General features: G+C 46.6%; 2 protein-coding genes across 7 annotated transcripts in view; one reads left to right on the top strand and one right to left on the bottom strand.

Annotated features, from left to right (window-relative positions):
• The window catches only part of cyribb (CYFIP related Rac1 interactor Bb), a 30,264-nt gene extending 18,742 nt beyond the window's left edge, over positions 1-11,522 (bottom strand). Inside the window, exons 1-2 of one of the 2 annotated variants that reach the window (XM_086150985.1) lie at positions 11,429-11,522; positions 2,571-2,653 (exon numbers count right to left, since the gene is read on the bottom strand). The gene's annotated coding sequence lies outside the window, so the exon portion shown is untranslated. Of the gene's footprint in view, positions 1-2,570; positions 3,396-11,428 lie in introns of those variants that run through there. The other variant, XM_086150984.1, reaches the window with a different exon arrangement.
• Positions 11,523-11,524: 2 nt separating this feature from the next.
• Positions 11,525-15,138, top strand: eef1a1l3 (eukaryotic translation elongation factor 1 alpha 1, like 3). Of its 5 annotated transcripts, XM_086150983.1 has the most exons (8): positions 11,761-11,879; positions 12,759-12,893; positions 12,964-13,143; positions 13,289-13,585; positions 13,824-13,974; positions 14,321-14,577; positions 14,644-14,878; positions 14,953-15,138. In XM_086150983.1, the coding sequence occupies exons 1-8, from the start codon at positions 11,874-11,876 to the stop codon at positions 15,054-15,056; spliced, it is 1,365 nt and encodes a 454-aa protein (XP_086007109.1). In that variant the 5' UTR covers positions 11,761-11,873; the 3' UTR covers positions 15,057-15,138. The 5 variants fall into 5 exon arrangements, with proteins under 5 accessions (XP_086007107.1, XP_086007109.1, XP_086007105.1 ...); XM_086150981.1 differs by lacking the exon at positions 11,761-11,879 and adding an exon at positions 11,525-11,664 and having other exon boundaries at positions 14,321-14,878; XM_086150979.1 differs by having other exon boundaries at positions 14,321-14,878.
• The last annotated feature ends 136 nt before the right edge of the window (positions 15,139-15,274 follow it).

Below are 15,274 nucleotides of genomic sequence, written 5' to 3'. Positions count from 1 at the left end.
ACAAGCTACTCCGCACATTACACCGCCTTGGACAGATCATGTTCAACCACCTACCAGACAGGAGGGCTGCTGGGGTCGGGTCAAGAACCCACATTTCCGTGCAGTGTCACACATTCCATTGTGAGACACACAAATTATTTGGTGCATTTGATTTAAAGTAAAAAAAAAAAAAAAAAAAAAAGATGGATAAAAGCCCATATGTTCGCAGATAATTGATTGTTATCCCAAAAGCAAACATTTTAAATGCTTTCACCACAAGAACGCTGCGCCCAGACCCACCAGAGGGGGGCAGTGTTGGCTTAAATACAAAACATCAACAGGAGAACCAAGAAAAGCATCACCTCAGGCTACAGCGAGCACCTCCCCTCGGCTTAGCAAGGCTAATCCCTGTGTAAAAAAAACAAACAAAAAAAAAAAAAACCTCTTCTTGCTGCATTAGCTCAGGCCCATTCATAATGGAGCTTGTCTACTGTTTGGCCTGCACTGCCACAGGGTTGTGTACTACTGCGTGATAACTAAAATAGCATGCCATTCAGGCTAATTCAGTGAATGGGTTGACGTGTTACAAGGACAGCTTCGCATTAACACACACACTCTCAACAAAAAGCAAAGATACACACACACTGACTGAGTGATCCTATATATATATATATTTATATATAGGAACCTGAGGCTTAGCCAACAAAACAGAACGGCGTTCCAGCACCGTTGCGGGGCCAATCAAATGATAGTAATGTGTCATGGTAACAATCTCCAAGGAGACACAGAGGAAAATACAACAGGGATGGGCAGACATGCAAGCTAGGGAGGAATGATGGGTGGTTTAATATGGTGTAATGAAGAGTCTTGGTATGAAATCAAAAAAAAATGCTGCTGTTGCTGCACACAGAAACGATATATAAACTTTATATAGCACATTTCAAAAGACCGGCTAATGATGTCATCAAGATAATAAAAAAAAAGCATGGGGATTCAATGCGAGGCATTTCGTGTGAAAGCACAAGAATGGTTTGTGAGTTAACTAAGAGGGGGCTCAGGGCTTGGTTTTGCCATCAGTAGCGGAGGATTTCCTGTGAGGTGCGCAAACCTGCCGTGTGAAAGATGCTAGACATTGACCTCATTACATAAAATCCAAGGGCGGGGGCTTAGAGTACCTATTTTACTCAGCTGCTTTTTGTGGCCCGCATTGTACTTCATTCCTGAGCTAGCGTTACACTCGCATCCGCAGCACGGCACATCCAGACAGTAATAGGCACGCTGTCGGCGCGCAGTGTTCGACATCTGCCTCCTCCAGGGACCGCTGTCATTGACAGGGAGCCCGTGATTGACGGCAAGCCTCTCGACATGTGTGGAGCACGTTTTTACAATTTATGCAAAAAAAAAAAAAAAAGTTTTTTTTTTTCCCCATGAGCTCGTGGTGTTATTCTACTGCATGGCGTAAAATCAAAAATAAAAACCAGACCTCGGTGAAGTATCTTGTGTTACGGGGCATCGCTTGAGAAAAGTAAATCTGTCATTGCTCACGGTGCAGGCAGTCGTCGTTCACTCCTTCCCATCTGTACTCTGCCAACATTAGCATGGAACCCCCCCCTTTGTGTCACGACAGCAAGGGAGCAGATTCATCTGGCGCTCGCAACCTCGCCAGGTGTCAGGCAAAGACGGAAAACGCCGGCGCGGTGATGCTCCGGGTTTTTTTTTTTTTTCATGCTGCCGTTGAAAAGAGCTGGGTCGCATGCATAAAAGCACACATGTAAACATCACTACATGGACTAAATTCGAAGCGGTATACATCACTTTGACGCAGCTGATGGATATCCCTACTGTGCACGAGAGCCCGGCTATCAAAACGTAAAGACAGCGGCGTGCAATCCTAGGTTTCCCCTCGGAGGTTCTCCTTCACGACGCACAGGGAATTTGTTTTCCTGCATATCCGATGTTGTGCGCTCTTGGGAAATCCTGCCGCAGTTATTATTTACTGTTTCACTGAACCCTGGTCTGACTCTTATTCTGAGGCCTCCCTTGGAAACTCCAATCCAACTCACTTGATTTACTCATTTACTTATTTATTTCAAACACCATTCAGACCCCACTCTGACGTGAGGGTTCGGGAAAAAACATGCTGATGGCGGCTGTTGATCCAGGAGCGCTTCCTAGTAGTGTCTCCAAAGCCCGCAGCAGCTGCAGCAGCAGAGGGGCACCAGCAAAGGCTGACTCCTGCTTTCGGGACCTGTAGATTTGGCCCTCGTGATTTATACTAGGGAAGCTCGGTCAGATGCAAAACTTATTTGGGCTTACTTGGGTTGTTTCTATTTCATGAGGGTTTCTGGGAGTTGTCGGGAATTGTCTCTGTAAATTTCAGTAATAAATAAGAGCGGCGGGAGGGGTCTGACGAAAAGGGAAATCCGAAAAAAAAACCTTGAAATTGCGAGTTATGATCAGGTTGCGGCTCTGAATCAACCATAGTAGAAAATGTTTCAACTTCCGTGGAGGAATTCAGGTCCTGTCACAAAGAGACGGCGTGGAAGTTGTTCCCCTGTCTTCCAGGTGTGAGCGCGCCGAGCGGGACCTACCAGCAGAGGAGCTGCACGACTGTGGGGTCAGGAGCAGGGAGGCCCAGCCTGGCAGGTGGCCGTCCCACAGCAGAGGTCAGCCTCTGAAAGACAAGGCCGCAGTGACATGTCACTCCTCTTGGCAAAACTCTTAACGGCACACAAAGAAAACTCAAAGATTAGAAAAGATCGGCAACTCCTCTCAGTTTGTCGGCGGGAAAAACAACATTTCCAAACAAATCATTACTGTAGCCTGCAGGAACACGAAGAGAAGATGGTGATTTTCGGAGCTTTATATCAACAAAAGTATACAACGCACTGGAAATACAAATGCCAGAGCACGCCTTGAAGAGCAGGGTGGTTCCCACGTTCTGCCTACCTTTGGAAATATTCCGGTCTAAAAACCATGGAACAAAACACATGCGTACAAAAAAAAAACACACGCACACACGCAAGCAAGCACACACACACACACAACTTCCTATTGTGTAACACTTCCTCTGATTCAGAGGAGTCTGCTCTTCTAAAGTGACCCAGCCCCTCCGGTAGGTTCTCCACAACCTTTCCCCCGCCATCCGTCCATTCTTCCCCTGTGACTCTAAAATAAATAAATAAATAGAAATCAAAAGAAAACAATAAATTCAAACAATTTCAGCCAATTCCAGTGATCAGAAAGTCACAGGCTCGCGCAGAAAATCACGACACTCGCCGAGCGGCCCTTCGATTCAGAACCTCGGGCTGGTCTCCCCGGCCCAAGTACAAGCTCAGTAGACTGTGAGGCGACTCAAGCGGGGGCACTTGCAGACGCCAGCTCAAGGGGGGGAGAAAAAAAAAAAAAAAAAAAATGCACAGCCACAGCGCCGGCCATGCATGAATGTGATCAGTCTTCATAGACCCTGAGACTTCAAACCCACAAGACCAGTGAGAGTTGCGGGAGAGTCAGAGGAGGAAGCAAACCGTCTCCGTGGCATGATCTAATGAGACACCCTGGCGCGGGTGGTATTTCGCGAAGGGACTCTGGGCGAGCAAGAAAAAAAAAAAAAAAAAAAAAGAACATTTTAAAAAGGCATTAAGTGAAAGCTCGGAGCTGTCGGAAAGTACATCCACTCTGTGAATCTACAAACTCATCCCGTCTTTACAGAGCACTTGTTCTTCATGCAAACTGGCTCCTAATCCAATTGTGCTGCGTGTAATTCCAGGCATCATCTGTGGCCGGGCCATGATGGGAGTCAGCGACGCATCATGCTCCCAGCTGGGGGCCGTGATATATAAGGTCCTCCGGAGGGCACGTGGCTGTTAAGTCACGAGCAGGCTTTCTGCATTTCCATAATATTCTGCTTCAACACGGTACAGACGAGAGGGCTTTTGCAGATGTACGGAAACCGAGTTAAGGGACTTCACGGGCTTCGGATAGAAGATGTGCCCGCCAGCACGGCTGGGCCGATATCGCTCAGTGAAGGAGACACCGCTCCACGACAGTTCTCTCTCAATGCTCTCCTCATTTCCTGTTGTTTCAGATGATTTCCTGCCAAGCGTTCTGCGATCTCAAAAAATATACACTCACAGAGACCGTCACGAAAGGTGTAGTTTCTGTTTGGACGATACCTCGGCAAATTCGGGTCGGTCTGAGGACGGGTGCACAACATTCACGCGGCCGTACAGATTGACCAGGCCGCTCAGATATATTAATAAAACGTATATGGGGAGCCCGCCCGTTCTCAACAACTGCCAGATACATGCCGCCGAGGATGAGGAGTCCCTTTCTTCCTCATTTGATTAATCTCACCTAGACAACCAGCAAAAGCATCAGATTAAAATTATTTCTAGCAAATACAGCAGCGCCAACTTGACGGTATTGTTAAAAATAAGGCGATGAATATTCTATGAGATCCATCGCTCAGAAGTCTCAGACACGCTTATACGGATCACGTACAGCGCCTCCTTACTGGAATCGGCAATAAACTGTTGTAAAACCTAAGAGGAAGCAGCGATCAACCTCATACCGCGGCTGGACAGCAGCAGAGTGGTGAACTCCAAAGTGAAAATAGTGTTTATCGATTATGTGTTGCGAGTTTTTCTGTTCACCCTGTGTCTACTGCGCAAGCTCCATGTCAGCTAATGTGAAGTTTGAAAAAGGAAATGGATTAAACCTATAGGGGGTTGTGTATCAGGAATCCCTCGTGATGCGGGGACAGAAATCTTATACATTCTGTGAGGAAAAAATATATCTTGAGAAATTATGGTGAAGTTTGACTGAAAATACCACCCGTGTGAGACTTGACATAGAAATGGAATAGAAAATGAATGGAGGTGACACTGTTAGACTTTAAACATTTTTCAGTTGATGAAATAAAAACCATAAAAAAGCAGCTTGGACGGATGGATGGATAGAAGTAGCTCTATCTATAGAGGGAGAGATTATTCTTATACTTACATATATACACACACACATACATATATGATTATTAACATACATACACACAAATATATACATGCATGTATAAGAATTAACATACATACATATAACACTTAATCTATACAAACACACACATACACATATTGCAATTAACATGGACTACAGATGGAAATCAGCTATGAGCTATAATCTGATACAAACATCTCTGCTTCTTTGCTTAATGTATTTGTACACTGTCCTAATAAACTTCTAAACAAACAAACAAACAAACATGTACACGCACATAAACATATGCATGTGTGTGAGTGTGGAGAGAGAACATATGTGGCCCCACAAATTACAGTAGAACCTCTGTGGAATGCCATTCCATCAAGAACCTCTCAAACATCAGCCAGCTGGAGCAGAGATGCTCAAGCACCGTGTCCCAAACATCTCTCGTCAGGCTGCACTCCTCCCTAGCATGGATTCAATGTGGTCTAGAATATTCAAGTCCATTACAAACACATGTAAGACTGAAACCTGACCCACACGGGTTCCATCTAAAGTTGGCGTGGATGAAGATCCTGCGCAGGGGTTTTCACAGTCACCCTATCAGGTGAAACCTCCGCCAAATCTGAATAGCCATTCGTGGTGTAAAGCAACCGGCACTTCACAACAAGAAATCAAAGAATGGAGACTGCAAGGAGAGGTTACTCATGTGTGTCTTGGGGGGGGGGTTATAAAAAAGTACACTTTGCAAATGCCTGCTCTGGACAAAAAAAAGAAATGAAAGTATTCTGTTAGAAAAGACTGGATGGATGGCCCGCAGGGGGGAGGTACACGATTGATCCCGCTCTCGTCTCATTGTGCGCAAACCCGAGGCATCACATAAGACTGAAAAGAGGATTTTGAAGAAGACTGAATTCCAACACATTACTCAATCGCGATCCAAGCACAGCCAGCTCCAAGACCCTCCAAGAACCTGCGAACATCAGTAGATAATTTCATAAAACAATGTGAGGATCTGATAGCAAGAGGAGGAGCGATGCTGCCCGTTCAATCGCTCAATGGTACAGATCGGATCTGGACCGGTCTAATAAGGGTTGAGCTTCTTTTAAAAAAAAAAGGGGGGGGGGGGCATTGAGCTTTTACAACCGAGTGACTCAAGTATGTCATCATTTCAGCCTGGATCAGCTCTGGGACAAGAGCAGACACGCAGCCGAGATGGGAGAATGTGTGGCACTGAGGGCCGGGAACGAGGCGGAGGAAAGTCTACGGGCGGCAACGCGGCTCACTGGAATCGGCCACGAAAACCTCCGCAGCTAAGACTTTGTCGAGAAACAACAGGGGGAAGCGCTGGAATGAGTTAATGAGGCTGCAGCTTGGTCTCTTGGACCGAACCGTGTTGTGCTAATGGCTGCAGAACGCTGACGAGGACAAATAAGTCAGAAGAAGTAACGGCATTGTGATGCAGATGCCGATCGATGAGCCTCTGCTCTGCATAGGCCTGAGACAGCGGCACCTGAACATGGAAATATAGGCGGTAGACGGCGAGCGCTAGGGCGTGAACCCAACAGCCAAGTTGGGGAGAAACAGTCCGATAAGTCCTGCGGACACTGCTGAGGTGTTTCCAGTCTTCTGGAAATCGTCTCACATCACCACACACGAACCAATGAATCACTGCCTCGGCTGACAGCGTCGGACAAAACGGAAAACTGACTTTATTGATTATTTTTACACCATGAGATTGTTTTTTAATCTACAACCAAACATTTGGGCAGGAAAAAAAAACATTGCGCAGTAGGTTGGGCGCTAAAGATGTCATGACAGGGCGCTAGGATAACGCAACGGAACAATAAACGAACATGTTTCAACAGCGATTCGACAAGAAAGGCATTGTGCGGGAGCGTCACGGCACGAGAATGATAACACCTGCCCCAGGGAGAAGAAAATGTCTGGGAGGCCAGGAGAAAGTCCCTCCAACTGAGGCTAGGGGAGACGTGAACTCCAGCCGACTGGCTTTTCTCAATACTCTTCATAAATATCCTGTAATTTCAAAAAAAAAAAAAAAAAAGGTCACCGCAGCTTGACTGTTCTCTGGAGGTTTCCCTTGCAGCTCCAGGGTGGCAGATTCAATCTAAACCAGAGCCACATTATGGTAGCCCTCAGGGGGGCCGCTCATTATAAATATTATTTTACCTAATTACCTCTGCATGCATGGCTTATTATTTCTTTTTTGAGTAACTTGTTGTTTACAAGCTCCGAAAACAAACTTAGAGACAGACAAAGGGGCAATGGAGTGTAGAACAATTTCACCGTTTCCATATAAATTAATAATGGTGGGCATTCGGGGATGTGTATTTTGGACAATCAAATCAAAAAGAGCATCAGATTGTATGCCGAAAATCCTCCTCTTCGCAGACTCTGCGGGGCCCCTTGGAATGACTCTCCAAGCCACACCTGTTGTGGACGATATGAGAGTCGTGGAAACCGCTGCTCTTTGGAATTGTTATTTCCAAACAAAGGCGCTCACAGGGTTGCTGTTGACCAACTGTCAACCTTGTCGGCATCATATCCTCTCCAAGGGTGCTATTATTATTATCATTATATAGACTATTAGCACACTATAATAAAGGAGATACCTTCTCCCTGGATCCCTAAGAATGCTTAGATAAATTCTGATTCAGAGTTGAACTTGTTAGTTCCACAACAGCATTCTTTGAAATCGGTCAAACAGATGAGAACAAGATGACTCCAGAGAAAACCATTAATAATTAACATTAACTGCTATGATAGCCGCCTACACCCTGATTTCATCATCCGAACGACAACCTTTATCAGTCCAAAAACCAGTCGATTCAGTGGCTAGAGGAAGTACCTGTTCCGGTGGATTGGACAACGTGGCTATCAAGTGTGCACTATCCTCTCAAGGGGGTGCACAGATTCACACTTCTGTGTTGCATGTCATTCAGTTAAATGACACGTTTTCATTATGACCCCTGGATGTGTTGTTTTCCAGACTGACTGCTCGTCCAACGTCAGTACGGTAAACACCGGAGGCGAAGCAGACAGAGAACCGCGGCCGTGCTGCTGCTCGCATCCCATTTTATTCTGCTGTCGCTTCTTTGTTATGACACGCACGACGCCGACAGGGAAGACAAACAAAACAAGCCACAACAATAGACCATAACAAAGTCAAACATGATGGTGAAATCGTCTAAGTGTAAACTTGTCATTCATTTCCAAAGGAGGAGTTACTCATTGAGGAGAAGTCTTTCCATCTGCTTTCCCTCTGAGGACGGAGAGACGCGGCACAACAAGTCCAAGCGTCACGCAGTCGGGGAGGTGTCACATCTTCCCAACTTTGCTGCTCTGACACCCAATGGAATGATGAGAACCGAAGTTTCTGTCCATCTACTGGAGAGTCATACGAGCCTCCTCAATCGTGTATGAAGAGATAATGACATTGAGAGGACCTCGGAATAACCTTGAGTATTTAACGTCTCCCTGTGACCGATGCCTTTATGTGCATTACGGGCTGGCTCGTATAAACCCAGGTGCGGCTTATCATTGTTGTTCAGGGCCGGCACCCAAAACCACCCCACCCACCCACACAACCGTTGAGACTGTTTGTTTTTGGTGTGAAAATGGGAGGCCGACATTATCCTCTCCCCGTTGCAATCAATTCAAATCTCACCCATCATCTCGAATAGAGGGATTGCAATTATAGCACGCGCTGAACGCGGAGTGAAAGTAAACTTGATCGTTCATATTTTCAAAAGGAGGGAGTTTCAGAGGTTTCTGCTTCTCGCCTTCCTTGCCGCGGACACGAATCGAAAAATGAGAAACCCTTTCACAAACATTACGCCACTGACTCAACAAGCCAAAAACGCCCTTTCGACAACTTTCACATCCCCTTTCAGGATCTGCTTGTAGACAGGACAGGGAAGACCATGTGCCTTCCACGGACGGCCCATACAAATCAAATAAAAACTCTCATTTCATGCGGGAACCCATCCACACCAGCTAGATCTGCAGATGGACTCTACGGAGGCTTGAAGGCTGCCCCAAACTTTGGATCTAACTGAAAGATTTACATGAGAATTACAATTTGTTTTGCAAGAACCTGAATTTAAGATGTTGCCAAGAGCACTGCAATGACTTTATGCCATTTAAAAGTCCTTGGGCCGTGAATCACACGGGAATGAAGAAAAACAGAAGTTGTAGAAATTCATGTCGTAACACTTAAAGAGCAACCTGGGGGTGAAAGTATTTACAAAACTCGCATGTAGCCTTGTCAAATAAATGTCAACAGCTCCCGCTAGCTGCATCGGGTCACTCTGGAGGGATTCCCCACCCGATGGACCACTGGCTGACAGAGAAGATGGATTTGTGCTCCGAGTCTGGGCGTAAGGAGAGGATCGGCGGCCAGCTGGCAACTCAGACAGCCACGCTGCTGCTGCTGCTGCTGAAAACACAGAGGTCAAGAAGTGCTAACAACCAGCGCCGAGTTTGCCGAGGACGCGCCAAGGCCCACATATCAATTGAGCTTCCTCGCTGGAAAAAGGTGAAGCAGATCAGTTGCACAGATCCAGAAAATATGGAAAACTCCTTTGTGGATGAATGAAAAAAAAAAAAAAAAGGGGGGAAAAAAAAAAAGTCCAAGCCGAGCTAACATCAGCGGCATCCAAGCGGAAAAGGAATTTCAAATGAATAAAAGCTGCGATGGGAGGACGGAGTTCGATGGTATTTCAGAAGCAGGGTCATCCATCACGCATCACGCGGCAGGAAACGTCCGAACGAAGGAGATGTCGGCGTGTGGTTAGCTCTCAAAGTGGAGAAGGACTGCCCGGCCTGCAGAGCAGACATGCTGCCCGGAGGCTGGCTTGCTCCGAGTCGGGGGGAGATTAAGGAAGGCAGCCATGCACAAGGAGACAAAAACACCTCATCAAGCCATCAAAAGTCCATCATGTGCCCCTTTTAATCCTGACGCACATTCATGAGCAAGTGGGTCATCGTGGAAAGAAACCTGTACTCTCCAGAACTGCGAACAAAATATCGGATTACCGGCACAGCGACAAGAAAGGTCTTGTCAAACCACAGCTTCTGCAGGCCCCTCTTGGAAAGTTGAGCGTGCAAAAAAATGCAGGCTTGCCTGTAGAAAGACTCCTTCCCCATCTTCCTCCTTTTACAAATGTTGGCAATGATTATTGGGCCTGACTGGATGAAGAGCGGACAGAGCCATGAAAAGCGCTCCAGAAATGTTTCCGTGTTTGGCACGGCAAACGCCCCACTCGGAGGCTGCCAACTCATTGAGTATTGACTAATCTCAATGCTCTGCACAGGTTCGAGTGCAGAAGAGGACTCTTAACCACAATCCAGCAGTGGAACAAACTTCAGTGTTGCAAAAAGAGAGAGCTGGCCATCATCGGAATACAGAAGCTTTTCCTACAACAAGGAAGAATCTGGAACTTGGACGGGAGGACTCATACAAAGATCAGCTTTACAGACTCAGCAACAGGGGATTCCATACTCCCACATAGCAAGTGGGAGCCATTCTAAAAAAAAATGTTTTTTTTTTATTTTAAATCACGGGACGTCTTGAAGTCCCAGTGATGTAGAACACGTCACGTTATCAGCTCACAGCTACAGGAATCAGTATTAGGGGAAAATATCCCAGACAGTTTGGCCCCTCACCGTTCTGAGGATTACAGCTTGTAAGTATCTGATGAGAAGTCACTCCATCAACTGCGATGTACTTTCAGAGAAGTACACCCAGAAAGTACATTTCCCCACTCTGGCAAAGCATTTAAATGCTACTTGCTTGTGCAAACCTAAGTTTTGCAAAAGAGACTTCTGGTGATAAAAAAAAACACCCCCGTCCCTCCGGAAGATACTTCTTCATTATGCACTGATGAGAAAACAAAACTATGCTACACGAGAAACCGGATGAAGCCATCTCCCAGCTGTCAAGTGTGCGCGTTTCCTCCGTGCACGCTCCTGTAGCGTGCAAGCTGTAAGCGAACCAAATGTCGTTTTAATGCAATGACATTCGATAACCCGAGCAAGAAAAGCTAAACACACCTGGGGAGAGTGGATGTGGTGAAATATATGGATGTGTGTGCATCGGGCATGACGCATTCAAAGACCGTCGCCAAAAAAGGAAAACACGCAGCTCGCTGTGTCGCCTCACGTCAGCCTTTGAAAAACCGCTTTTGCGGAAAGGGGAAGTTAACCGTGCACCGAAGGGTGAAATTACCAAATTACAAGCCTTTTTGTTGGCGTTTGTCTACAACTTGTCGTGTTTTTCAACAGGACGCGTTTGGTGTTTCATCGTATATTTTACCTGCCGGGTTAACAGAAAGGAAAAACACCAAAGAAGCTAAAAAAATGAATGGCAGCCGGCGGAGCGGGAGAGAACCCCCCCAGCCGGGACCGCGGACGAACGGCGGCGGAAAAGTTGACGTTTTTGTTTTGTTTTTACCTGGACGCCGGCAGAGTAACACGGGTGGACACCACGCTAGGATCCAGGAGTTGAGGCTCAGAGAAGAAAAAGCGATTTGCAGTTGCCGTTTCCGGGTTGGCGATGAAGCGTCATCGAGACCGTCAGCCCGGAGGAGGGCTCGGCTCGTACCACCGTGGGACGCGGTGGGGGGGGAGAGCACTTCCCCCCTCCTGCTACGCTAGAGATGGTTCCGCCCGCTTCGCTACGCGGTTATGGTCTGTGATTTATTTTCCATCCCGTCTTCCGACGAGTAATATGTTCCACCACTGTTTTTCTAGTTCTCTCTCTGTCAGTTTTAAGACATTTTTACTGTTTAAAATATGTATATAAAAAAATCAGCGGGTTCCTGAAGTACCTTTAAGCAGCAACACGTCGTGTGACAGTGCGACCTCAAGAGGTCGCTGTTGGGGGGCTATCCAATACTATGCTAGTAAGTTAGCCAGAAATATGAACATCCTCTTGTGTAAAAGTGACTTTTTCCACATTTTCAGTCACCTGGTTATCTTTCTTGTGTGGACGTGCCTCTGCCCAATCTCTATATGATGTGTGAATGCCTATATGTCATGTTGGTGGTTAAATGTCTGGTTAATGTATGGCAAATTATTGGTAATGACAGAGTGAGTGGTCGTATGGCCGGTATTATTTATCATTTATTAATCTTTCTCTGCTATTAATCCATCAGGGATGAACCCTGATGGGTTAGTTGCCGTCAACCATCAGTTAGGGGTTCAGTGCCTGGCTCAACAACACTTCGATGCCCTAGAAGTTGCCGGGAATCAAACCAGAAATGTTAGGGTCCAAACCATTCTACCTTCTGCGGCATCCCCCAAATTCATGTTGTGCTGTTACAAATGATAACCATTCATTTATGACTGCTTATCTTTCGTCACAAAAGATGATCATTCATTCATTGATGCATAAATGACCATCTTCGTGAAGGCAAAACATGGGACACTTTTCGCCTAGTTAACAGCGCATTTCCCACTTCATGTCCTGCCTCTCTGACAGGACAGTCACTTGTTTGTTGTCACTGTAAAGCAGCACGATAAAAAGTAAATGTATGTATTCCAAAATCTTAGCATAAGTCAATGACAATATAACTGAAACTGAGTCCCGGACACTGACACAATGTTAGATATTTTTCCCAAGCAGGTGTTTTGGATGAACACACCTGAGTCTGGTTAGCTCCATGATCAGTAGTTTGCCTATAAAGCAACTTGATCGCAGCTCTACCACTTCAGAAATTTAGAGAAGTATTGTAATCAACTTACTAAGCGCTTTGTGCCAATTCTCTTTGACCATGCCAAAGGAGAGGACTCATATCAACGTGGTAATTATTGGCCATGTTGACAGCGGCAAATCGACTACCACTGGCCACCTTGTCTACAAATGTGGGGGTGTTGATCCAAGGAAGCTGGAGAAGTTTGAGAAAATTGCAGCCCAGGTGCGTAAGGGACTCTTACAAAAACCATATGTGATCCAAAACCCTAACGGATGACTTGTTTCTCTAACAGATGGGCAAGAGTTCCTTTAAGTTTGCCTGGGTGCTGGACAAGCTGAAGGCTGAGCGGGAGCGGGGAATCACCATTGACATATCCCTGCTAAAATTCAACACACAGAAATACTTGATGACCATAATTGATGCTCCGGGCCACCGTGATTTCATAAAGAACATGATAACCGGGACGTCTCAGGCAAGACTTTCACAAATTGACTTATGTTAAAGCATACTGGGCCCCTCGGACAGACGTGCGGCCTCACCGAGAAGGCTTACAGGGGGACTTAATGGCATGTTAAAGGCCCCGCTATTGCTTTAACGTGACAGCTGATTTATTTCAGGCAGATGTCGCCCTCCTGGTGGTGTCTGCAGCCAAAGGGGAGTTTGAGGCCGGTGTGTCCCGCAGTGGTCAGACCAGAGAACACGCCTTGCTGGCCTACACTCTGGGTGTCAAGCAAATGATAGTCTGTGTGAACAAGATGGACCTGACCGAACCCCCTTTCAGCCAGAAGCGCTTCGACGAGGTGGTAAAAGGGGTCAGCGGGTTCCTCAAGAAGATCGGCTATGACCCGGCAGGGGTCCCCTTTGTTCCCATCTCTGGCTGGACAGGGGAGAACATGATAAATGCAACTCAGAGGGTAATTCTACAGAAGTCAGCGTTTTCAAAAATCTTAAGCCTGTAAAATTCGCCACAGGTTTATACTGAGGCGACCTCAAATCACCATTCCCTAGTGCCCTTCACAGTTGTCACTTTAACTTAGCAAAATAGCTCAAGGCCATTCTGGTTTCTCCAAAATTTCCTGGCTCATGATGCCACTGGAGTAACTCTGTTATTCCTGCCAATCTCATGGTGTGATCTGTGGCTGCTCTACACAGATGCCCTGGTTCCAAGGCTGGAAAGTCAGAAGGAGGGAAGGAAATTTGAGTGGGAGGACACTGCTGGAGGTGTTGGATTCTGTTCAACCACCAGTGCGCACAATCAACAAGCCTCTGCGGTTACCCCTGCAAGATGTCTACAAAATCGGAGGTAAGATGGTGTCTCGAGATTTACCCGTTACCTTCTTGAGCACCAGGCATCCCTTGGTGTTCAGAAGGTAAAAATACCCCAATTCAGGGTTGCGCTAGGTAAAAGTTTATCTGGCAATTGTTTTGCTACCTCCACTCTTGTTTAATTCCATAGCTGGAGAAGGATTTACTCCACACTGCCAATCCAGTCTTTTGGATTGGAAAACCTTCCTGAAATAGGAAGGTTGCAAATCTATCCTCGTGCAATTGTAGCTCTGACAAAAGATCAGTGTTCATCTAAAAATGGACTTTACAAAATCCCTCACTGCATGCGGTTGTAACCCAAATGCCCCGGTTGACTCTTACAGGAGTTGGGACTGTGCCTGTGGGCAAAATAGAGACTGGCATCCTCAAACCTGGTATGACCCTGAAGTTTTCCCCCGCCCGGCTCACCGCTGAGGTGAAGTCAATCGAGATGCATCACCAGGGGCTGGAGATGGCGTTGCCAGGGCACAATGTCGGCTTCAATATTAAAAATGTGTCCGTAAAGAGCCTCCGGCGTGGGGATGTTGCTGGAAATGCCCAGCAGGATCCTCCCTCAGACGTCAACAGCTTCGAAGCCCAGGTTTGTTCTCAAATTCAGGCCATCTTTCACCTAAAACCTCTTAGAATTTATCTCCTCACCTCTCAGGTGATAATCCTCAACCATCCAGGGAAGATCAAATCTGGCTACTCTCCCGTCTTGGACTGTCACACCACCCACGTGACCTGCCGCTTTGCTGACCTGACGGAGAAGCTGGACCGTCGTACCGGCAAGAAGCTGGAGAACCAGCCACAGGTGCTGGTGTCTGGAGACGCCGCGACCGTCAAACTGGTGCCCATCAAGCCAATGTGTGTGGAGAGCTTCTTCAAATACCCCCCTTTAGGTACAGTATGGCTCCACAGTGGCCACAACTCCTTGTCCCGCCCATTTTGACTTGGAACTTCCTGTTACCGACAGGCCGGTTCGCCGCCAGAGACCTGAAGCAGACCGTGGCCGTCGGCGTCATCAAGTCTGTTGACAAAGGCTCCAAATCGCAGTGCAAAACCCAAATGTGTAAATAGGTTTTCTGGTATAACTTAAGTCACTGGAGTTTGTTATTTTTGGTTAATTGGTGTATTAAATAAAAGTTTGGTGTGCATGAAATACCTGGCTTGCTGTCTTAATTTTTTTTTTTAAATAAACCTGTAAGGGCCATAAACTGACTTATTGGTAGCCATATTCTGCAGCTTTGCATAAACCTCTCACCTGATGTCAGGCAAGGAAGAGAGTAGGTCCGTTG

The sequence above is a fragment of the Fistularia commersonii genome, chromosome 8 (genome assembly GCF_037954325.1).
Source record: "Fistularia commersonii isolate RoL2024-O1a breed Wild chromosome 8, RoL_Fcom_v1.0, whole genome shotgun sequence".
Taxonomy (NCBI): domain Eukaryota; kingdom Metazoa; phylum Chordata; class Actinopteri; order Syngnathiformes; family Fistulariidae; genus Fistularia; species Fistularia commersonii.
This window is presented reverse-complemented; position numbering and strand designations above follow the sequence as displayed.

What these genes read in the sequence shown, in the direction of transcription:
- eef1a1l3 (XM_086150978.1), top strand. Translation starts at nt 12,750, where the DNA reads ATGCCAAAGGAGAGGACTCATATCAACGTGGTAATTATTGGCCATGTT. An exon ending in TGATAAATGCAACTCAGAGG is followed by an intron (nt 13,586 to 13,823) that starts GTAATTCTACAG and finishes TGCTCTACACAG; the next exon opens with ATGCCCTGGTTCCAAGGCTG. An exon ending in CTTCAAATACCCCCCTTTAG is followed by an intron (nt 14,879 to 14,952) that starts GTACAGTATGGC and finishes TGTTACCGACAG; the next exon opens with GCCGGTTCGCCGCCAGAGAC.